Source organism: Fukomys damarensis, unplaced genomic scaffold (genome assembly GCF_012274545.1).
Source record: "Fukomys damarensis isolate Sample0158 unplaced genomic scaffold, DMR_v1.0_HiC HiC_scaffold_16, whole genome shotgun sequence".
NCBI classification, from domain to species: Eukaryota; Metazoa; Chordata; class Mammalia; order Rodentia; family Bathyergidae; genus Fukomys; species Fukomys damarensis.
In genome coordinates this window covers 54,750,394-54,774,401 of record NW_022900928.1, presented here as the reverse complement: position 1 = coordinate 54,774,401, position 24,008 = coordinate 54,750,394, and the positions used below count along the sequence as shown (strand labels likewise).

General features: G+C 36.2%; 2 protein-coding genes across 6 annotated transcripts in view; one reads left to right on the top strand and one right to left on the bottom strand.

Moving 5' to 3' along the window:
- Msantd4 (Myb/SANT DNA binding domain containing 4 with coiled-coils) lies at positions 1–10,411 on the top strand. Of its 2 annotated transcripts, none has more exons than XM_010642083.3 (3): positions 1–86; positions 8,144–8,764; positions 9,111–10,411. In XM_010642083.3, exons 2-3 carry the CDS (start codon positions 8,303–8,305, stop codon positions 9,684–9,686), a joined length of 1,038 nt encoding a protein of 345 aa, XP_010640385.1. In that variant the 5' UTR covers positions 1–86; positions 8,144–8,302; the 3' UTR covers positions 9,687–10,411. The 2 variants fall into 2 exon arrangements, with proteins under 2 accessions (XP_010640385.1, XP_010640386.1); XM_010642084.2 differs by lacking the exon at positions 1–86 and adding an exon at positions 4,223–4,254.
- A 9,936-nt stretch (positions 10,412–20,347) lies between these two features.
- The window catches only part of Gria4 (glutamate ionotropic receptor AMPA type subunit 4), a 340,666-nt gene continuing 337,005 nt past the window's right edge, over positions 20,348–24,008 (bottom strand). For 2 of the 4 annotated variants that reach the window (XM_010642079.3, XM_010642075.3), the window contains one exon: positions 20,348–22,803. In XM_010642079.3, the coding sequence (XP_010640381.1) occupies positions 22,639–22,803 (165 nt within the window). In that variant the 3' untranslated portion in view covers positions 20,348–22,638. The remainder of the gene's footprint in view (positions 22,804–24,008) is intronic. The other 2 variants (XM_010642076.1, XM_010642077.1) reach the window with 1 other exon arrangement.

Here is a 24,008-nt window from a genome sequence, read left to right as displayed (position 1 = left end):
GAGAAGTTGGTGGGCGGGGAATCAATGAAGCATCTCTTTTCTACCACCCTGAGGGGCGACCCTGAGGAGATGCACCCGAGTCACAGGTGAGGTTACTGTGCTGGAGAAGGCGGCGAGGAAAGCTGTGGCCTCACGGAAATTGGGTGTCCTCTTAGCGTGGGCCGGGGTGTGCGGGGTCCTGGAGGAGTCAGCGGCAGGTGGTTGCCTTCCTCCTGCCGGCACTGGCCTTGGTTTTGCAACGTAGCGGGACTACGGCGCTCGTGAGAAGGACCGCAATCGGGTGCCGCCCGGCCAGGGAGAGTGAGGAGGGCCCAGGCCGCTAAAACAGGTCTTCAGAAGTTTTGGGGCACACAGTTGGGACTTTCGTTCCAATTCTGGAGAGAGGGATTCCCCCTTCCAAGTTGCCTGACTTCCCACCAGGTGCAGCCGCGTTGTTGTAGCAGTCAGCGCGCGTCCCCTGTACCCGTGGCCTCGGGAATCCAATCCGGGATTCTCCCCAGGACCTCACTGAGAGGCCGCGAGGGGCGGCAGGGAGGGTGGAGGGGTCTTTGATAACTGGTGACCCTAAACTTGAGTTGTTTGCCTATTACTAGTTAAGAGAACAGCAACCTATTCGGCCGGGAAGTGAATCTCCTGTAAGAATATAGGGGAGGGGAACGCCACTCTTTAAAGTGGATTCAGGTGGGAGGATTGAAGAAAGTTTGAAGGTTTGTGATGCTTTTCTTCGCGAACTGCTTAATGAATTTCTCTCTCTCAACTTAGACTTTGCTGCTTATTTTTAAAATTCTGCCTTATCATGCAATGTCTAGAAATTTATTTTTCGATCAGTCATTGTAAATAATCACCCCGTTATGATATGCAATTGGTGGTACATCATCTTCACAAGGATTGTGTGAGTGGAGTGCATATTATTTCCATTTTCAACCAGTAAAGAATGATTGCAAGATGAGAATTTAGGAAATGGCTGTTCTCTGTTATTGGACATTGAAGATCTGTAAGTTTTAGATTTAGGGACTGCGACTATTCAATTCCCTGCTGCAAAGACAGGAATGGCAACCAATAAAAAAGACATAGTATTTGACATCTTTATACATTTTATGGGGTATTTTTTATAACTGCAGCACTTGTTGCCTTGCACATTGTAGGAGGTTAGTAAATGTATTTTGAAGAAGTTTTGGGGAGTAGATGAACAGAAAAATCCAAGATTTTGTTACATGGATACAAAAATGTAAAGGTGATGACCACAAGACTAACATTCCCGAATGCATTTTTTTTTACATGTTTAAAAATAACTACCAAATTTTAACAACTCAGCATGCATTAATCTAAGTATTTTTGCCCTTAGAAAATGTCAAGGTTTCAGGGAAAGGGTTTCACACACAAGTCAAAGTTGACAGGAAATCTAAAATATCAATTTCTTTTGGGTTTAAAGTGATCTTAAGTGCATTTTGTGAATAAAATATTTCATTAGCTCAGCATATATCAAGAACAAAGGGACATCACTTTGTAAGGTAGAAGTATGGAAAAAATAGGTCATGTAAATAGCAGCTACTGCTGCCAAATTTTAAAAACACGGTATATTGACTCGAGGATAGGTTAAAAGGACTTTTATTTCTGCTATGTGCCAATAAATTCATAGTCCATTTACTAAATCGATCTCAAATTCAAAATCTGATGGTGGATATCAGCATAAATTAGGATTTTCCTAACAGTTTAAATTTATTGTATTATGCACTTATATTTATCATATATTAGTTTATGTATTATTATAGTAAGTGGCTTGTATGAAAGATGATGTGCTTGAACTTTAAAAACGTGAGCTTTCACAGTTTATTTCACAGTTTGTTTTAATTAGCAAAGTATAAGATCTTGCTGTTAAAGATTTGCTAATATTTGACCCCAGTTTAATTTTCCAGCTTTAATTCTTGGTACTTCTCCCTTTTGTTTCTGTCCCTCATTGGTCTATTTCTTCAAGTAAAACACTAATTCCTTCTGAAAAACCTTTTTTATTCTGTCACAGATTTTTCCTTCTGGACATCCTGAATATTTTGTTAGGACTTCTTTACTGTACTCTTCAAACGTTAACATTAAATTATCCAGTACAGGATTATTTCTTACTATGTCCAGGTACTATACTAAAAGTTAATAGATACTAACTAGCTGTCAGTTTTTTGTAAGTTTACTATATCTTAGTCCTTATAAACTTCTTCATTGGATTATGTCTTTTAATTCTTGGGATACCATGAGTGTTATTGTTATTCCCATTTATAGATGGTAAACAAAAGTTTAATTTGCTGGTGATCAGAGACCTAGGAAGTGGGAGAACTGGCATTCAAGCCTAGGTAGTCTGTGTTCACAACTTTTACTCCATTACTTTTTCATATGCATTTTTTATACATCTGTGTTTTACAGGTTTCACTAGGTTGTAAATTATTTGATTACAGCCTATATTCTTCTGATCTCTGGTATAACGTTCTGTTATTTTTTTTTCCCCAAAATAAACTAGCTTTTTCTACATTGTAAGCCTGTGGCAGAAGAGGTCTTTCCTTACCAGTCTCTGAAAGGAAAATCCTTAGCAGCTACAGCATCTGTACCCCTTGCCTTTCTGTGCACATCTGAAAAAATAGGCTTTTAATACTCCTTCCCTAGCAGGGTGGTTCTCTGTGTTAGCTGACAGAGAGCTTTTAAAACACCTAATGTCTGGTCCTATCCCAAGACTGCTTTAGTTGGTCAGAGATAGGGTTTGGCCAGAAGTATTTTTAAAAGGCCCTTAGGGTGACTTTTTTGTGTGTGTAAGGTTGAGTTTTACCCATACCCTCTAACTCCTCTGCTCAAGTAATCCTCTTCCTTCAGTTTCCTGAGTAACTGGTGCTGTAGACTCTATGTGATTTTGATGCCCTGTAGACTTAACACTCTTCAATATATTAGCTGCTGGGTACAGGTGCTCTTGAGCTGATGAAATGTGGCTGGTACAAAATGAGATGTGCTGTTAACTATAAAATACTCAATTAAAAAAATTTAATGGAAATAAGAATGGGACTAATTTTTATATTATAAATTATGATAATATAGAGATTATAACAGGTTAAATAAAGATTAAAATGGCACTTTTTAATTTTTACTTTCACTGTAACCACTAGGAAATTTAAAATCACATGCGTGGGTCACATAATATATATATTTTTTGGGGGGGGGGCAGTGTTCTTTTAGCCTCTCAGTAGATTTGTGAGCAGTAGATTTATGAGACTTGAAAAATATCTGTTACTATAATAAAAACTTCTCATATATAGTTAATTGTAATCACCTCAGAGTAAAGTGTACTGTGAGCTAACAAATAGGCACATGCCTAAAGTGAAATGACGGGTACACAGAATCCCTGGAGCCAGTGATTGTGGTTCACAGAGTTGGTGATCCTGGTGCAGAGAATAGCATGTCCTGTCTCTGTGAACCCTGATAGATGGCGCCTCTGTGAATATACACACAATTCATTTTGCTTGGATTAACTCTTAACAGCTGCACAGGCATGATGATGATATGCTGAGATGTATCCCTGCTGTAATGGGACATTTATTGCATATATTCCATTTTGTAGCATAGTATAGTTTATTTTTGTACAGTCCCCTATTGATGGATACTTGAATTTTTACCATGAAAATATGACAGTAGTTTTTTATGTGGTTCAAAAAGCTGTTTATATTCTGTGAAACATTGTAGGTTTTTTGGAAAAGTCATCTTCATCACATTGTAGGGATTTGTGACTTTAGTTTTCTGTTCTACTTTTAAGACATCTAACCTCCGATTTTATTGCTCCTTGCCTATCTATGTTGACTTGAGCTACTTCTTTTTTTTAAAGCAAATTCTTTGATAGCCCATAGAAACTTCAGCTTTCCTAATTTAATCTTCAATTATTTTTCGTTTCTTTTTTTTTTTTAATCCCCTGGTCACTGCTTAATTTTATGTTTTCACCTCTTCCTATTTGTTAGGTGTATGTTGTGTATTGAAAGTGCTGTCTTTGGAGCAGGTGGTCTGCCTTCTAGTTCTCAGCAGTAGGGCAAATGGTGGAAGAAGGAAAAAGCCAAGTTTTGATTTCATTTGTTCATTCAGGTATCCTGCAACACAGGATAGTAGGAGAGATATATTGGTCCTGGTCCAGTGATATAAAAGTCAATTGCTTGCTGGGCATTTAGCTCAGTGGTGCCACCACCTACCTCGAAAGCACAAGGTCCAAAGTTTGATCCCCAGTACAAAAAAAAAGTAAGTTGCTTCAGTTTTTTTGTATTATTGGTTATAAACAAGGCATTTTCAGAGTATTTTCAGAGAAAATCTGAATACTTGCCCATTCTGCTGGATAACTTGAATTACATCAGGAATGTTAGACCAGAGTGCTAATTAAAAGTGATTCTCTAAAATTACAAGTATTATAGAATGTTTACTTAACTTGTTTGGGATCTTGGGTTAAAATATTTCATTTCTTTAATTTTTAAATTAGATACTAATTTGATATATGCGAAAATATTGTTACCATAATGGTTTAGAAAACCAGCCCCCGTCCAATGAAAAGAAATCCTAATTTGTAGCATTTCCATGCTATAATGTTTAAAGCTGTGGTGTAAATATTGCCATTTTGGCCCTTGTTTAGCTTCCTACCTGATATCTCTGAAGGTGGAGTTGAAGAGATGTGTATTTGACATTTGTGAACTCTCATGAATAGGCTTTATAATATAGCATATATGTTATAAAGACCCATAGAACTACCAGTTACCTTAACTAGAAGAATACCAGTATTATTGTGACCTTTTTGTTCACTTTATTAAAATTATTTAGATTTTGTCTTTAATAATAGCAGATACTTGACAATGCTTAGTGTGTGCCAGGAGATGTTTTACATATTTTACTAAATCCTTTATTTCTTTAAGGGAGGTTAAATAATTAAGGCCACATAATTAGGAAGTAGCAGATCCAAGGCCCTTATTTGGGGAGGCTGACTCCAGAATCTGCTCATAATCTCTATACACATTTCCTCTATATGATGTTTTAATTTATAAATACCTTTACTTATATTCGGTTTTTTACTTATATTCTTTTGACAAAAGACATCCCTATGTTATTATCAATCTCAATGTCACTGATTACACATTCTGATTTAGTGGATTTCAATCGTTAAATGTCTTTTGAAATATTTTGAAGCTGTAATTTAAAAATAGTTGGTAGCAGTCCTTGTTTTTGCATACTTTGTTCTTTTTGTGTATGTTTTGTGAAATTTATTTTTTTTTAGAGTTTTCTGCTATTTAGAATTTTTAGTTCTCTATGACCTTGAATTTAATAGAAAGTGGCAGTTCTGAAGATAGTTATTCCACATGAGTGAGTAGAAACAAAAAGATGTGCTGGGCATATTTTTGGTGGTATTATTAGAAACATACAAAGTCAGTTGAATAAAGGTGGAAACTAGAAAAGACAAAAGAATAAAAATTTACTGAAACAGTAATAAAAATACTGTTATTAAAATTTCAAAATAAGGAATTAGCATCCACTTTTAACTCTAAAAGAGAAGGCTTGAACAGTAATAGAAAAGACTATTTTCTAGTTAAATTTACTCTTGCTTATTTGCTGTACTTTTACTTTATAGGGGATACTATTTGTATTTTGAATTACCAACTATTTTTCACAGTAATAAAAATTTTAAATGGCAGACATCACGCTAAAAGGTAAACTAAGATACAGTAAAATTTTAAACAGTTAATTTGAAGAAACAGATTTATGAATTGGGCAGCTTTATACCAGAAATATTTCATCATAGATTCTGCTGAGGGAGTACAAGGAGAAGGCTTTTATAGGATGAAAATGGAAGTAAAACAAAGAAAATATTTCATGGGTTATATTCATCTGCCTCATTGGGTCTAGCCTGTGGAAGAGTTCCACATTATAAAACTAAATTTGTTGGCTTCTTCTGATTGGTTGGCCTCATGTTTCATTTTTCATATATATGCTACTGATAACCCACGTAATTTTGTTTATACTTACAAATCAAAGTTAAGGTAACTTAGGTCTAACTGGCTGTGTCTGCTAGGAATTCTTCAGGCCTGGTCTTCGTTTTAATTTACTCTAACACATGATGGGAGAAATTAAGTGGTTAAAGCTTTGAGGAGTTTTTCTACCTATATAAAAAATTGTATTTAAATCTTCCATATAGATAATCTCCTTTTGAAAATTTACTAAATGATATCTCAAGACTTACCTTAACATATTTCTGATTTAACTATCACAGGCTTCTAATAAAGTTGAGGTATATATGACATAAGGGAAACTGAGTATGAGTCCTGTCATTTAGCCATGTGCAAATTAACCTTTCAATCTTGTTTTATAAATAAAAATGCTGATAATTGTAATACAATGGTTGGATGTGGATTAAATCAGAGGACCTGGAATTTTATGGATACTTGGCATTTTTTCTTCACATTGCCCAAAGAAGTTCATGGTAAAGAGTGATGGATCTGGAAAAAAAAAATCTCATCCAATCCTCTCATTTTGTAGGCTATAGAATGTAGCAGTGATCACTGAGGTAATTTGAAATTGGAGATCGTGAATATATATTTCTTTTTCTTTCTTGTTTCCAATTACATGCCTTTGAAATCTGTTTTCCAAGTAGAAGATTTTCTAATCTCTATCCACTTTTCTCTTGAACCAGTATTTATAAAGCAGTATTTGCTACAGTACCATATGAGATATTGGGGCCATTTCTGCCTCTAGGAAAAAAATGAGTTCCTGACAGAGAACTCAACATCTGTTCCAACAGATGTTCCCAGATTGCATCTTTCCATACTTCAAAGGCTACATAGCAGAAAAACAGTTCCCCTCAATGAAGATTTTGGATGTGCTTTACACAATATTCCACCACTAGCTGCTCTTGTGTAAGACTTGACTGTTAGCAGGAGTCAGGGTTGTGAAGCATTCATTTTATTGATGTGGGTCTTGTGCAGAAATTCTCAAACTTTGATATGATTATGGTCATCTAGAGGGCATACAGAAGCTGGGATAGCTGGGTACCACCTCTACAGTTGCAGATTCAATTAGTCTGGTGTGGGGTATATCTGGTAAGTTTCAGATTGATGACCCCCAAGGGCACATGTCATCTGGAAATTGGAGTTCTGTCTTCTTGCCTCTAAAACAAATGCTTACAAGAGAATCTTTCCCACCCTGAATTCTTACTAACATTTTACCACATGTATGTTTTTATATTTATTATAGCAAGACTTAAAGTACAGTATACCTGGTTATGTGCCACTGTCTTCCAACTCTGCAGTTAAAGTTGCCCAGAATGTTATGAAGTACTACTGAGAAAACCTCCACAGAAAAAAGAATAATGAAATGTATTAATGAACACACCACTCAGTGTGCTTTTGTTTGATGTTAGGGGCTTTTGTTTGGGGTGGCTACTGGGTGGGAAGAATGTGGTACACACTGAGGGAGAATTACAATGATAAACCAAGAACTGTGTATAGCTCCAGAATATGGAGCAATTGACATTTTTGCTTTTTTGTTGTTTTTGTTTTGATTAGAATTAGTTTCATTGTTTCAGAAATTTTATTCTAAGTTTAGAGTTTTTTATTGGTTTAACCCAAAAATGGGTTTTAATTTATGAAGTAATATATAGTGATTTGTCATTTTTTAAACACATTAAGTCAAACTGGTTTCTGAGTTTTACTGCTTTTTCATCTCAGCCCTCTAGTTTTTCTCCAGGCTGGTTTTTGTTTTGTTTTTTCGTTTGGCATCTCAAAGTCATGGCTGTTTTAGCAGATCAACACACTCATTCAGCATAAATTTGTCATATGCTTGCCGTAGGCTAGAAACTCTTCTGGGCTCTGAGGAGGTGATGGTGAGCAGAAACATTCCTGTACCCTCATGAAACTTAGCAAAGTGGAGAAGAATAGACCAAGAAGGGAGCCATCCATTTTGTGGGCAGACTGAAGTATGAGTAGAGGTCCTGAGCAGATCAGGAGCTTGACAGGCAAACATGGCTGAAAGCAGGCTGGAATTGGTGGAGGAAACGGTAGATTCATGGGGTGGATTCAAACGTAGATTCATGGTAGATTCAAACGTAGCAGGTTGGTTGGTTGGTTGATTTTACTTTACTTTTTCCTTTCAGGAATTATCCAGCTTGCCTCCACTTGTAGATGAGTGGAAAACCCAATGATTTGAGCTAAGTGCCAACAGGGGATTGTCCTTGGTTTTTGTGCTATTCAGCATTCCTGAAGTTCTTTTCACATCTTCTCTTATTGTAAAAAGTGCATTTAAGTTTTGAAAAATGAAGCAGTTGAAAAGAAAAAGGAAAAGCAATTTTAGTGTTCAAGAAACTCAGACTCTTTTGAAAGAAATTACCAAAAGGAAAGAAGTCATTTTTTCCAAGCAGCTCAATACAACAATAAACGTGATGAAGCGAATGGCTTGGGAGGAGATTGCACAGTGTGTGAATGCTGTAGGGGAAGGAGAACAGCGAACAGGGACAGAAGTGAAAAGAAGGTACCTTGACTGGAGAGCTCTTATGAAGAGAAAGAGAATGAAGGCGAACATTAAGCTGGTGGGTTCTGGATTTCCCCTTCCCACATCTGATTTAGATGATTCCCTCACTGAAGAGATAGATGAAAAGATCGGATTCCGAAATGATGCAAATTTTGACTGGCAAAATGTAGCAGATTTCAGGGATGCAGGTGGATCCTTAACAGAGGTCAAAGTAGAAGAGGAAGAAAGGGATCCCCAGAGTCCTGAAGTAAGTATTAGTCTGTGACTTTTTTTTATGTTCAACTCTAATGTGAGAGTTTATAATCCTCAAATAATAAATTAATTCTCATATTTTCAAGCTTAACAAGATTGTTCTGTTTATGTTTTGTTTACATTACTAAGTTGAGAAACCTTAATTGTCTCAATTTTGAGTATTAGTGATACCAGGTAATTCAGTGTAAATTGTTTTCACACTTCAAATTAAGTGGTTTTGTGTATTCAAACAATGCAGGAAATTATGTGTTTAAACAGTACTAAGAAGTATTTGGACAAACAACGATCACTGTATGAAATAGAAGTAAATACTGAAAATCATTTGTCTCTTTTCTTTTTAGTTTGAGATTGAGGAAGAAGAAGAGATGTTGTCATCTGTGATACCAGATTCCAGGAGGGAAAATGAGCTTCCTGATTTCCCCCACATTGATGAGTTTTTCACACTTAATGCAACGCCATCTAGATCTGCATATGACGATCCCCATTTGCTTGTAAACATAGAGAAACAGAAACTAGAGCTGGAAAAACGACGACTGGATATTGAGGCCGAGAGACTGCAGGTAGAAAAGGAACGCCTGCAGATAGAGAAAGAAAGGCTGCGACACTTAGACATGGAGCATGAACGGCTCCAGCTGGAGAAGGAGCGGCTACAGATTGACAGAGAGAAGCTAAGGTTACAGATAGTCAGTTCCGAAAAACCATCCTTGGAAAATGAACTTGGCCAAGGAGAAAAGTCTTTACTTCAGCCACAAGACATAGAAACAGAGAAGCTAAAACTTGAGCGAGAACGCTTGCAGCTGGAAAAAGATAGGCTGCAATTTTTGAAGTTTGAATCTGAGAAGCTGCAGATTGAAAAGGAACGCTTACAAGTGGAAAAAGAGAGACTTCGAATTCAGAAAGAGGGACACTTGCAGTGATTTTTTTTTTTTTTTTTAGGTCTTAGTGAATGTTTATATAAACTAGATTTTTCTCAGATGACGTGTAGTTGCTGGATTAGTGTTCTTTTCCTAATGTCAGTGTTTTCCATAGGTAAAGGTAGTTATGTATGGATAGCTGTATGCTTAAGTAGTACACTGTATAAAAACTCTGTGCCCTAATATAAACAGAGTAGAGAATTATTGTACTAGACTTCACATTAGTAATACTATATAGAATCTTGTATTATCTGTGCACCCAGAGTTTACAATTATGTCTATACAAAATTCTAGTCCAGTTGTTCTCAATTGAGGTGATTTGGGCCCTGGGAAAATATTTGGTAATGTCTGGAGACATTTTTGGTTGTCAAAACTGATGTTTGGAGGCAAGTGGCTCCTTGCACCTAATGTTGTAGAGGCTGCAGATGCTCCTAACCTTCCCGCAGTGCACAAGTCACCCCTCTTCACAGTAGAGAATTCCCCAACCCCAAATGTCATTAGTATCAAGTTTAAGAAACCCCGTCCTAGTCCAACTGTGCACCTCTATTGCTATGTTGTATAGTTTTAGAATATTAAAACCTCAGATACTTAAATGGGTAGATAATTAAATGGCCAAAAACTTTTAACTATGAAATAATACTGTGTAGTATGTTGATTGTAGGAAATGATGAAAATTATAGGTATTTTATTCCCATTTTCCATTTACAAATGGCCTAATAGAAAATAATACAGGGAACATCTGAAATTATTTAAAATGAGTTACTTTGAAGAGTAGTTCTTTCATCTGTTGATGCTTTGGAAGCAACAATTTTGAGACTTTAGTTCCCCTTCTCTTCAAATTGTTTTTTAGTTTGAATATGAAAATTATAATTTCCATCATGTACTCAAATCTTATGTAAGAGAATGGTAGAAGGTAGTAAAAATGGTACCAGTAGTCCATAAGTTTGAACCCAATAAATGGTTGGGTGACTTTTAAAATATAAAATAATAGCTTTTTGGGATTGGGAAGTGGAGGAGAATATACTTTGTATCAAATAATGATATTGGGACAATGGTAATATCTGTGTGTTATGGATAGGAGAAGTACTTGTCACACACTATTTGACCTAATCTTTACAACAGTTTTGTATGTAGTATCTATTTCTGAGTCTGAAGCTTAAAGTCACACAGTGAGTAAATTGCTGATCTTTTATATTGCAGCATATTTTGTCTTTGCTCCTCCCTGAGGAACAAAGTTTGTATCTTCAATCCTTTTGATATTTTGAGGCCAAGGGCAGGTTTACCTTGGTGATTTGCCTTCAGTGTCCTGAAGGTGCTTTTTTTTCACAGTCCAGGTAATTCTGATGCACACAAGTTGAAAATGGCTGCACGAGTTCACTTTGTGTTTTCTGATTTCCAGGGCTAATATATAGCTTTAATACATCTCCTCTTGACAAACTACCTTGATTCTCTCTTTGTTTCTTGTTAATTTAAGAATGGCTTGAAAACACATTGACATTTGAGTATGGGTATGCAAGAGAAAAATATACTTCTGCTTACCCACATTTTGAAATAGTGTTATTTTTCTATAACTATAATAAATACTTCTACTGTAGAAATAAATTTGTTTATACCATCTGTGTGAAAGTTTATCATTTCAAGTGCTTCTCTGTGGTCTAACACTGGAAGTTAACAAGCCTCAGAGAGAACCCTGTCATGATGAATGTGGGCAGGGGCCTAACACTTGGGTTAGACTTCGGAGCTGCATACATCGCATATATTATTTATTTGCTCCTTAAAATAACCCTTGAGCTAAGTTGTGTAATCCCCACTTTTGTAAGAAAGAAAACTGTCACATATATTTACTAAATGCCTGAAAAATATACTAATACCCAAGATTGAAGGATAAGAGTAGCAGTATTGCAGCTGGAAAAGGTATTGTGGCTTTTTCATTTGATACTTAATGTCTGTCAGCTAGTCCTTCCACTTGATTTCCTCAGTTATAAAATGAGCATAATGCGCTGACTCACTCTGCTAATGCTCCATAGTTTATTTAAAGAAAACTGTAAGTATACAAAGTATCATATGCTGCTCAAATGCAAAATAGTGATTTCAGATCAATAGATTTTAGTTTCCTGGGGAAAACATAAGGATAGCTAATTATTAATTTTGGATGGAGTATACTTGAGCTCCTGGAAGAAAGAAAATAAAACAAAGCCTAGTGTCTTTCAGGGCTTTGGTTATGAGCCTTGGGTTTCTTAATTCTGTCCAGTGCAAATAGGTCTCATCACTACCAATAGAGAGTTGCCTTTCTTGTCAGCTCTCGCTGTGCCACAAACTATAAAGAATTTGATGGTTGGAAATAACTCATCTTTTTGCTCATAATTTTATAAAAAATCAGGCTGAATTTAGCTGGGTAACTTTGATCTTGGCTGGGTTTCTTCCAGGTTGGCAGGATAATTCAGCTTCTGGAAGTTAGCTGAATTTGGGTGGACAGTGGGGCTGAGCTGCTGTGGTGTTTATCAGCCAGCCAGCAAGCTTGGTCTTGGTCTAATATGGCTGGCAGAAGTCCAGGAGAAAGCAGAGGTGCTCAACATGTCTTGAGGCCTAGTCTTACGAATAGATACAAAATCATACTCCTGTGCTGTATGGACCCCAAAATTAATTACAGGGGTAGAGCAGAGTCAAAAGATAGGGATTATGGTTTATTTCTTGGTCAAAGGAACTGTGCAGTTTTGTAAAAAGAAAAAGGATATGGGGATGAAAAATTAGGCCACTCAAATCAATCTGTCACAGCTCCATTCTGATTGGCCTGGGATACTTCTGACTTTATCAGTGTCCCTGGAACCCTATCTGATTTAGTATTTGTCCTCGACATTTGAAGACAGAGTTAACAACCAAGTTCAAAGAAATATCTTACATCCTTTTGTGTGAAGGTGCTGATTTACAAGAAGGTGCCATAAATTTACAGAAAAAACATGTTCTCTTGGGCCTTACAAGTTAAACACTGATCTTTGCAATTGAAGAGAATTCTTGCTTCTTTTTTTTTTTTTTTTTTGGTGCCTGGGATGGCACCTAGGACTTTGTGCTTGCCAGGCAGGTGAGGCGCCACTGAACTACATCCCGTGTCCTATTTCATTTTCTACCTGATTTGTTCGTTTTGTACTATTTTGTTTCTCTTCATTAGTCTACCTCTTCATGCTTTGTTACCTCTCTGTATATAAAGCAGATCTTAGTGCTTTGAGAATATTTAGAGTTAATACCTGCCTTTACCTATTTCTGCCCTTAACGATTTTTGTTTTTAACCCCAAGTGATTTTTACTATGTTACTGTACATTGACATTATATTTTTGCAAAAGTAAATACAATTTTTTGATTTTACATTTTAAGGGCTTGTTTTCAAATATGAAGTTATAACTTCTAAAGCTACCAGAGTTCTAATAGACTATTTCCTTTCTCAACATCTAACTTCTTTTTGACATTCTAATCCTTTGTGTGTACCAGGCAATATTTTGCACAGTGCCTTCATGAAAGTCCAAGTGAAGATTGTCAAATGTATCTCTGAAAAATCTCTGCCCCAATGCATATTGAAAGAGATTTAACCTATGTATAACTGGAAGACAGCTGAGAAGAATACATATTCTTGGAAAAAAAAATAGGTATGTTGGTTGCTTAAATCTCATAAGATTAATTTACCACTGTAGATTGAAGCCAACAGATTATACTTTTTCATTTAAGACGGGTGAAAGAAGAAATTATAATAATTACAAAACTTGAATTTTGAAGTATTTCCAGAAATTAAGAAGTTACTCAATATTCATTGAGGCATATCCCTTAATATTTAGCATTTATTTTTCTGGTGTGATCTAATTTTTAAAAAAAATTAGTAATGTGAAATAAAAAACTGATTTTTCCCTTCATGCTTTAATCTCTAGTTTCCACATTTGAACTGTACTATAAATCTGAATATTCAATTGTTACAAGCATCTCCCCTTGTGTAATTAGCTGTTTTTTTGTCAAGCATGGAACCCAGCTCTGAACTCATTAGCTACTTCCTCTTGGAAATCTTTTTCCCCTGTGGTGGCACCATTTGTTCCAGGTTGTTTGGAAATTTTAAAGGTGTCTTCAGATCCTTTGCCTTCCTTATTTTGCCCAAATAGTTGACTAAGGTCTGTCTTGGCTTCTGGTGATGCTTCAGATCAGTTTCTTCCAAGCTCACGTGTAACCCATAGCACAGGGACCGCTACAACTTGGATTCCAGCCAGCTCCTCTAGTTCCTTGTCCAGTCTTCCTTGTGTGATACTTTGAGCATAGAATTCTCTAAATATTCTCTTTTACTGTCCATGAAGTAGTGGAAGAGCAGAGCTCAGGGAAGATCATAAATCTGTTCCCAGCTCCGCTTGGGCTGTGTGATGTGGGGTTACAAATAGCCTGACCTAGAAACAACTGGGGTTACAACTGGAATTTTAATTTCAATTCATGGCCAAAGTTTTAAGTTATGTCCTAAATGCTGACCACTTGTGCTTCCAGATGATCTGATACAGATTTAACCCTTATAGAGTTCCGTAAAGAACAACATCTTTTCCTGCGTGGGGTTAAATGAGAAATCTGGAGCCAATGTCTCTCTAAGGACACTGAAATCTGCCTGTAAATAGGTGAGAGACTTTGTAGGCTAGGTAGAAAAACCTGAGCCTTCAATGGACGAACTTAAGTTATAACCAGCTCTCGCAAACAATTAAGTTTGTAAGTCAAGGGTCCACTGTATGCTGATCCAATTTAATTGGGCAGTTCTTACTCAAGGTGACTCAAGTTAACTATCACACTTCCTCTTCCTCTCTTTGGATTGGAAATGCTTACATTATGCCACTGTATGTCGGAAGTATTTAACGTCTTTTGACTTCTACGCAGGCTCAAAGCTAAGAGTTTGCTTTGAGTCTCAGAGGAGACTTTGGACTTGGACTTTTCAACAATGCTGGAACTGTTAAGAGTTTGGGAACTCATAGAGATGGACTAAAGGCATTTTGCATAGAGATGCACATGAGTCTTTTGGGGGCCAGAGATGGAATTTTATGATACAGATATAAAATGACCCCCAAAGCCTTTTGAGTTTGGAAGATGGTTGGATTATGGGGCCTAAGAGCTGACTTTCTGTTGGGGTGGGGGTGAAGTTGAAAGAGGCTGGTCATAGTGAGCATGACTTAGAAAGGCGTATCTCCCTCCCTCACTGCTCATTTTCTCTGCTTTCTGGAAACTACGGAGTAGCTTTGCCTTTGTTATGTTCCTCTGCCATGCTTTTGTGTCCTGGAGCCACATGATCATGAAATATAACCATGAAACAAACACACCTCTCCTTTAAGTTGTGGATGTAAATTATTTTCTGTCAGTGACAAGAAAGTTAGTAAGACAACAGAGGTTGTTGGTTTGTTAGTACCAGGCATCTGGGAAAAACATGCTAGTGTTTTCTGTTGTGTTTGGCCAGGCTTGGTCTTATGCAGTTTTCACCTTGGCTTCAGGACTTCCTGGAAGTAAAACAATAATTCATCTCTGGTGGGAGTTTTCTGCCTCTCTTCAACATAGTATCCCTCTGAATAATATTGGTATGGTCTCTTGAGTCCAGAACTGTTTCTTGTACCTTAAAGAACATTTGGTCTTTAAGAATTTATTTATATTTCATCTGATTTCTTCTTACCCACTGTGTTACTGCCAGTACAGTGCCACTCCTACCCTTCTGTACAACCATGAAACTTTATGCATCCCTTTCACCTTGAAGGCATTTGTACTTTTTAGAATTCAGTTTGCTTAGTTGTCATTAGAAGTTTTCTGATTTGCACAAGACAAGTTATGATAGACAAGTTATGATAGTTTTATAGATTCTTTGGCTTTTTTTCATGGTTAAGATGAAAATGACTTTCTTTTTAAAAAGCTTTCTATTTACTAGTAGGACACAGAATCCCAGGGGTATGGAGATGAAATAGATAAAATTTTGCTTATTGAATTTCCCATGACAAGGTGCTGTGATAAGCAATTTATAAACATTCATTCTTGACTTCACAGCAACAGAAAATTCTCACTGTTATTCCTATTCTACATATGAACCAGCAACTTTCTCTAAAGGCCAGAGAATAAATTCCAGCACATGAATTTACAGTTAATTTTGTCTGACTCTAAAGCGCAAAATTGGTTCTTTCCACTAATCATTTGTTGCCCCTGGAACTAAAGAGCCCACCAATATAAAACAGAGAAGTTTATAAAAATACTCACATGACAGTGTACTGTTAGAAAATTAAGCACAGGGTATAGGGTAATAAAAAATGTTAGACTGAGACCAATTAGGAATGTCTACTTGAGGCTATAATTTCTAGAATACTTCGTGATGGCAAATTGGGCATAGAAGATTTGAACATATTTAGTTTTAAAAAATATCTTTCTTTGTTTTATTTTTTTCTCCATCCTTTGCCACCCTATAATGAAATTCAGAATTTGGTTTCCCTGTCTTGTTGCTAGGTCAGAGCCCTGATAGAAACACTCTTCCTGGTTCAAGTTGGAAAGCAGTGACTTATAGAATCCTTTTCCCGAAAAGGTGATGGAGCCTGCTACAAGGCATCCCACTCCCTGAGCCAGAAGAAACTGAAGTCCCAGGAGCAGTATCAGTTGTTCAGTGTCCTTTATATATATATACCGGTAGATGGACATATATATCTCCAAATTTTGCATCATCGAGATAGATGAGCAACATTATTTGGGTATTGTTCCTAGAAGCTTTGCCTTCAGACCTTATTCTCTTTTTTCCCTCTGGGAAACTATTTAGTATCTATTCTGTCAAGTATCTAGTTTCCATTAATGAATTGACTTTCTGTTTAACTGAATTAGGGTGGTTTTTGTTGATTACAGTTGTGAATCCTAACTGAAACATTGGGCAACCAAACAGAGGAAATAATTGGCAAAAATTTTAAGGGAATGAACATGAAGCATTCCAGAAACCAAACTTGTGAATAATTCGGTGTTATTGTTGGGGAAAGTAGTTGAAAAAAGATACTGGAGATATTCACTGTTCTCATGTAGTGGACCTTGAGTTATCCTGGAGACAAGATCATATTTAGGTTTTAGAAAAATCATTGTGGCTGCCATGTAAAGAATGGACTAAAGGGCAAGGCAAATGAGATGAGGATCAAAGAGACCTACCAGGGGACAGTTGTAGTAAAAAAGAATGATAAATTATGAGTCCCTGAATTAAATCAGTTATGGTATGGATGAAAAGCATGGAACAGAGTAGAGAGATATTTAGTAGATAGCAGGAGTTGAAGATGTTGACGGCATGTGAAGACAATGGAAAAGGATTCTAGAATGATTCTCATGCTTATGATGTGGAAAGAACTGTTGCTCACTGAAACTGGGATAAAAGAAGAGTGGAAGATGTAGAGTAAGAGAAGAGAGTTTGACATTTGGTAATTGAGAAGTCAAAAAGAGATAAGCAGTAGGTAACTGGATATATGGCTCTACAGTGGGAGATAGAAATTTCTTTATTAATAATGTGAAAGTGACTGTAGACATGTTGGTGATAGTAAGATCGATCAGATGGAATATGTTCTGTGAGAAAAGGAGACAAAAGATGTAACTCTGAGTTGGCAGAAGTTTGGTTGGCAGAAATAGGGACCGTAAAATATACTAAGAAGTTATAAACAGAAGATTAGGGAGAAAGCAGTAATTCGTGTGAATACATAAAGAGATAATTGGTTCAGTTGCATGTTTCAAAATGTTTATTTAATGTGGCTACAAGAGAATTATTATTGACCTTGGGAAAACATTTTGGCGAAATGATGGAATGAAATAGCAGCATTAAATGGTGGATTCATGGTCACTATTTTTGTTAACTAAGGTGTGAAAGCAAAGAGAGAAGTAGGTCATTAATGGAAGGAAGATGAGAAGATAAAATGCTCAAAAAGAGCTATATGTCTTTTGGCATGAGTGACTTAAATAGCACAAAGGGAAAGATCAATGGGGAGTCAAGGAACTGTAAGCAAAGGGGTTAAATAAACCATCTGCGCTGTTCTTTAAACTGCTTAGGATGATAATAAGACTTGGGGTGCCCTGGAATAATAATCACATTCCAATGTCCTTGCTGTATATATGCAGCAGTAACAGGGGTCAGTAGAGAAATGTAGAGTGTCCATTTTAAAAGTATCATTAGATGACATACAATCCACAGCAGAGAAGTTGTTATGTGTGATGGCAAAGATATAAAATTTTGGGATTGTCATCTCTCTTCATTTTAGGTTTGTAGCACATGGAGGAGAGACGTTAGCAGAAGATGAACAGTGCTCTAGGGGAGATCGAGGGTGCTGAGATTTCTTACTTTGTAGTGAGAACGATAGGAGAATGATGACATGGTTGAGAGGAGAGGTTCACAGTGGGAAGATGAATGTGGAGAAGGAGAAGAAGAGCAGAAGAGTATTGGGAGAAGAATGTGGACAAGACAGAGAGGGACTGTTGGGATGATTCTTATGTGGGGCTGTAACCATGAGTAAGGTTATGGACGTATCAAGGTGAGTTTCAGTGTTTCAAGCAGAACTTAATTTATAGTTCCAGTGCACACCTTAGTCCCAATAACCCTGAAGTCAACTATTCTGATGGTGGCCTTAGAAACTTAATGTTGTTGGCAAACTTTGATGTGTTTAGGTTTAAAAACAATACTGATGAAAAAAGAAACAATATGATGGACAATCTTGCTCTGAGAAAACCTCATGCAGGTAAGAGTGATTCTGTTTTAGAACTTTGAAGCAGCACCAGTTTTAGGTGACCAGAGGATTAATTAAACGTCTTGGTGGAGCCAGCTAAGAACTGAATTGTTTCAAATTGCTTCTTTGATAAAAATATTGAAAGATTTCTATTTATGTCAGGAAACTAGCTCTAAAAGGAGCAAGGTGGGAACATGGTCCTATATAGACAATGATCATGAACTCCTCCCTGGCATCCACCCAAACATGGGGTTTAGAATTTTCTACTTGGTTCCTTCCTTCAAGGAAACCACGATACCACTGTGAGTCATATAGGAACATTTAAAGTTTGCACATCATGGGAAGAGGAAAACATGAAGTATTAAACACCTAACAATGTAAAAACCATATGTCAAACATTTCTGTTTTCATAATCTTATTGGCCTTTTACCCAGCCTTCTGCTTTCAAAATAACTCTTTTCTTATTTTTTTTTCATACCTTTTCCCAATTCCCCAACCCCATGTCAAAGAAATTAAAATAAAGAGAAATAAACAGGTTTTTATTCTTTCATAGAAAACAATTAGTTTCCTGTTGTCTTCTGAGATTCAGTTTCCATTTCTTACATTTTGTTCCTAATAATTTATCCAAATGTTTTCTTAAAGATCAGTTCTGTTTTAGAAAGACTGTTGGTATTAGCTGCTTAGAAGATATATAAATAAGCCACCTATTAACATTTGAATTTGGTTTTACAAATCCTGACTCTAGTCTGAAACTAAAACTCCTTTGTGAATGTATATGAAAAGATACACTTTTCATGAAGAATAATGCTAACAAACTTAAGGCTAATGAATCTACAGTTCTATTTGTCTTTAAACTTATGTTTAAACTTAACTCTCCAGAATATCACTTTTCATTTAGTTCTTATTTATGTTACTACCATATGGACATTGCAAATTTGGATATTCTTTTTTTTCTGAAAGTTATTTGAGCATCTTTCCACTGATATTTAGTAAATAAAGTTGTTTACGTACTCGCAAATAAATACCGAACACCTACGATGTGCTACGCTTTAGGTAAATGGAATAAGTGATAGTCTACAGGTAGGGTCACATAACTGACATGTGCAGCAGCCTGAAGCAAGTGCAGTCAAGGCAGGACTGTCATTTTCAAGAAGCTGCTACTGAATTGAGTGTAGCAAATGTTTCTCTTTAGATATTTCTAATAATAGAAAGAGGGCCCTTTAGGCCTCTTGACTGTGGTCATTGTATATGTTTAGTCGATGTAGTTTCAAAGTTGGCCTTTTCTGATAGGTTCACACTCTTTCTTTTTTGGTAACCAGGTTCTTGAACTTGGTGAAATTAAATGTCTTAACTTAAATATTTTTAAATTAAACATTTTAAAATCACATTTCTGAGTTTTATATAGCATTTCATCAGATTGGAATCTAGAGCAATGTCCATGTTCACTGATGTAAAATTAAAATTTTTGTTTTTGGCAAAAATTATTCTTTTCTGTAAGAAGTATAATTAAGTACAACACAAATCCAAAAGAAAAGATATCTTTAGAAGTACATCTAAAAATGAAACAAAATTCTTTTTGTGGGTTGCTTACTTTTTATGACAATTTCTCTGATTAAACAGACTCAAACTGAGCTACAGCGAGGTACAATTATATAGAGTGCTTTCTGAAGGAGACTGTGTGGCCTAATGGACTGACTGGATCAGAAGACAGAGTACCTTCTTACATGGTCAGAAAATCTATAAAATCATCTTTTTTTTTCTTTTGGTTTCTTTTTAGCTTCTTTATCCAATTACTTAGAAAAAACACCATGAAATCATACAACCTTCAGCTTTCATTTTGATCACTACATACTTAGCACACACTTTAGACACTATTAATGGGGAAAGATGTCATTTTTCTACTTTCACTTAATTAAATTGATTCCATTCAGTTCTTTTTTCATCAACAAATATTTATTAAGCACCTACAATATGCCAGGCACTGTGCTGGGTGCTGGGGATACAACTGTGAACAAGATAGACACAGTCCCTGCCCTCAAGGAGCTTACAGTCTAGTAGTTTTACGGACAAGTACACAGGCAATTACAATGCAGTATGGTGAGTGCCATGATGGGGAATAAACATTAAGAATGGAACCTAACTCAGTCTCTTAGGCAGGGGTAGTATATACTCATAAACTCTCCCAGGGCTAGTAAAATTTGAGTACTGAAGGATGAGTATAAGTTAGTCAGGTAAAGAGGAGACAAGGAATTGTTATAGACCGAGGAAATAATATGCAGTGTCCCATGTGCTGCTTGGAGGTTTGTTTGCTGGCAGGAAAGGTTGTGTAGATGTAAGAGAAGTCCTCAAAGGAATAAACGGGGGTAATGTCATGAAAAGAATCATTTGCTCTTCTCCAGGATCTGGAATATTTCCTGAGAAAACAGTACATATGTGTATATTATCCGATATAAAATTTCAAGAATGTTCTTACTGCAGCACAGACATGAAATGAAGATTGGGAACCTGAAGAGTCAAGAAAAAGAAATTGATTCTTCACCTTTTCCAACTCATCTTCCATGCTATCACACCTGTGCTCTCATCAGCCAGTCTAATCATGTATATTCTTTAAACAAGCCATGAGCATGCCGGGTGCTGGGCTTTCACTGCTTAGCCTCTGGACTCTTAACCCTTCTCCGCCTATGAAAACTCAACTCATCCCTCAGGGTCAGACTTTTGGAATAATCTTAACTTGTGCTTTCTGCCAAAATCTCTAAATATATGATTTTTTTACTCATATTAGAGTACTTGCTTATATGTAATGAACTACACCTTCTTTGGAACCATGTTAATTTAATCCAACATAACAATAGAATTTTTATAAATAAAACATAAAATAAAATTTTCTTTATAATTTCCAGGTAAAAATAAGGCCCAATTCTTCATTTGTGGTCTATTCCAAACTATTATCAGTGCCTTCACAGGAATTAAATGGGACAGTAGAGAATGAAGGAAAGAAGCCTGCTGGACACATGATTTTATGCAGCAAAATACAATCACGTGAAATTTCAGCACACAGTTACAGGGTATGTTACTGTTCAGACAGTGATTCATTCCAGGACTCAAAAACTCCATCTTTGACAGATCTATAAAACAGGTGTAGCTTAGTATGCAAAAATAATAAGGGCTAGCTACATTTTCCAGTAAGGTCCAACACTTGACTTCTATAATCCCTTGAACACTCTCAGAATTTCTCAAATAACTTTTATCATAAGAAAAAAACCTTTTAAGCTCTGTAGATATTGTAAGAACATCTGTTTTTTTTAAAAATTCTTTTTGGTGGGTACAAAAACCACAATTTTGTACGCACAACAAGGCTATAAATAATATTGATAATATGAGTGACCTGTAGTCTCTCTTGATTCCACATCTTAGACTGATGATTGAACATCAACGCTTTCTTCATTTTGTTTTTGTTTCTGGTTGTGGGACAGATGCAATCTGTGAACCAACTTATATGACACAGTGAAGGTTACAGAAAACAAGAAGACAACCAACGACTCTTATAGAAAAAAGTCTCTAAAGTTTATTACAGTGATGGCATTTATATCAATTATTGCAATGTATTGTTCCCTAAGATGGTTAGAAAAAAGAATTGTGTTGTCCTCTACTGAATTTACGTCAGTTAAAAAGCAAGCATGTTTCAGTATTTGTTTTCTCCAAAGTAAGTGTAAATACTTCCTTTAAATTTTTTCACAGGATTTACATGTTTATTATTTTCTTATCACAGTTTAGTGATTTATTTTCTCAGCTGGATATTCTTCCATTGGCTATATGGGTGCTCTGGAGACACAGATTAGCGTGTTCATTGACTTCTATCACTATCGTTTCCCTTTTGGTGAAGACAAAGGCCTTTCTGAGCAAGAACTTCACAGTTTAATGCGCTAACTGGAAAGTCTGATTAGTTTTTAAGTCCACTCAAGTGAAATTTGTTGTTGTTAATACACCTATCCCAGCTCCCCACCCACTCCCCGAAAAAACCTAAAGTGTGAGTTTTCCTGATATAAAATCTGAGTTTGGGTTTCCGAGCTGAGCTCATGCACACGTTGCTGCGGCTGATGTCCAGCGCATTTGGATGCACTTCCCGCTCTCAGCCAAAGGACTGGTTTAGCAAAGACCCACGCTTGGCACGTCCCTCGGGGCTGCGTTTCCATCAGTCACCAACACAGTTTATTTAAGGCACTCAATTATTTTTTTGGTTTTTATGGTAGATCCGACGCAATGACAGCCAATCCTGAACTTTGTCTAATTGCAGTTCCCGTGTGTACAGCCTTTGGGCAGTCGGGCGTCAAGACACGGCCGTTTTCTCCCACACTCCCAGTGATGGATAGCCTGGCTTTGTTTCTTATGGCTTCAGAAAAGGTCAGCTGGGTTGCATGGAAAGGAAACAGAAAGAATGCGGTGTGTTATAATATTTCTGTTTGTTCACCAATACGTGACACAACAAACACCAAAATATCAATAATTAGACATCTGCATTTTTTCCATATTCTTTTGGTCAGATGCAAACTGCTTATGAAGGAGTTAAAAGCTCACTTACAGTGACGAATTAATCAATCTGGAATTTGTGCTCTTACCTACTTAAAAAATATTTTCAAATCATACGATCAAGTTTTGTTTAGTCAGTCTGGGCAGGAAACATCTTTTTACATGCTGCTCTATCCACTAGTATTTCTAGTGGAGCTTAAAAGTTTCTCTGTTTGACCACATTCTTTGCATTGTAATTATTTTTCTTTTTAGATAATATATACTTTAGAGTGCAAGCATTAGACTCTTAGAATTATGAGAAGCTGCTTACATAAACTATGTGTATCAACTATTTATGTTTTTATAACACAAACCTAGCCACAACACTTTGATTCATTCACACCAGTTATAGACATGATCCAGACAGTATGACTAGTGACATGTATTTCACTCTATGTCAACTACGGAAGTTAAGGATCGTATTTTAAAAATTATGCTTGAACAGGGTACACAAAAAGGAGTCACATGTAAAAGGGGCCTATTTTGTAGCTCCTGATTGGTCATCACCGGGAAACTCCCTAGATGGAAATTCTAGAGTCAGATCTCTGAGCTCTCCATTAAATTCCTATTCCCTGACTTCTAAGGTAGCAGATAAAACTACACAAAGGAAAAGAAGGCAGTCTTATTATGTGAATCTAATTACTGTTCATTCATTGCCTTTAAATTCCTTCCTAGTAGCTGAATTCTAGAGTTAATTCAAGGGAAAAATAAGGAACTCTTGTCTCACAACTCATAATGCACATACTTCTCCATTGTGAATTTAAATTTATCTAATTCTTTAGGAAATTTTACCCCTCTATTTATCCTGGCCTAGTACATAATATTTAAAATATATATAAAACAATGAAATTAATTAATTTATAAACTATTAGAATAAAAATGGTTAAAACTCATTTACTCTAATAACTTAAAAAAATTGAAGTCAAATTGCTGATTAAAAACCCAAGTGAATCTTCATTTTTTTTTAGTGAATAGTCTTGGCAATTAATACTTACTTTCAGAATCAAAATTCAGGACATATCCTTTACAGAAATTTTAATATCAT

What these genes read in the sequence shown, in the direction of transcription:
- Msantd4 (XM_010642083.3), top strand. Translation starts at nt 8,303, where the DNA reads ATGAAGCAGTTGAAAAGAAAAAGGAAAAGCAATTTTAGTGTTCAAGAA. An exon ending in GGGATCCCCAGAGTCCTGAA is followed by an intron (nt 8,765 to 9,110) that starts GTAAGTATTAGT and finishes TTTTCTTTTTAG; the next exon opens with TTTGAGATTGAGGAAGAAGA.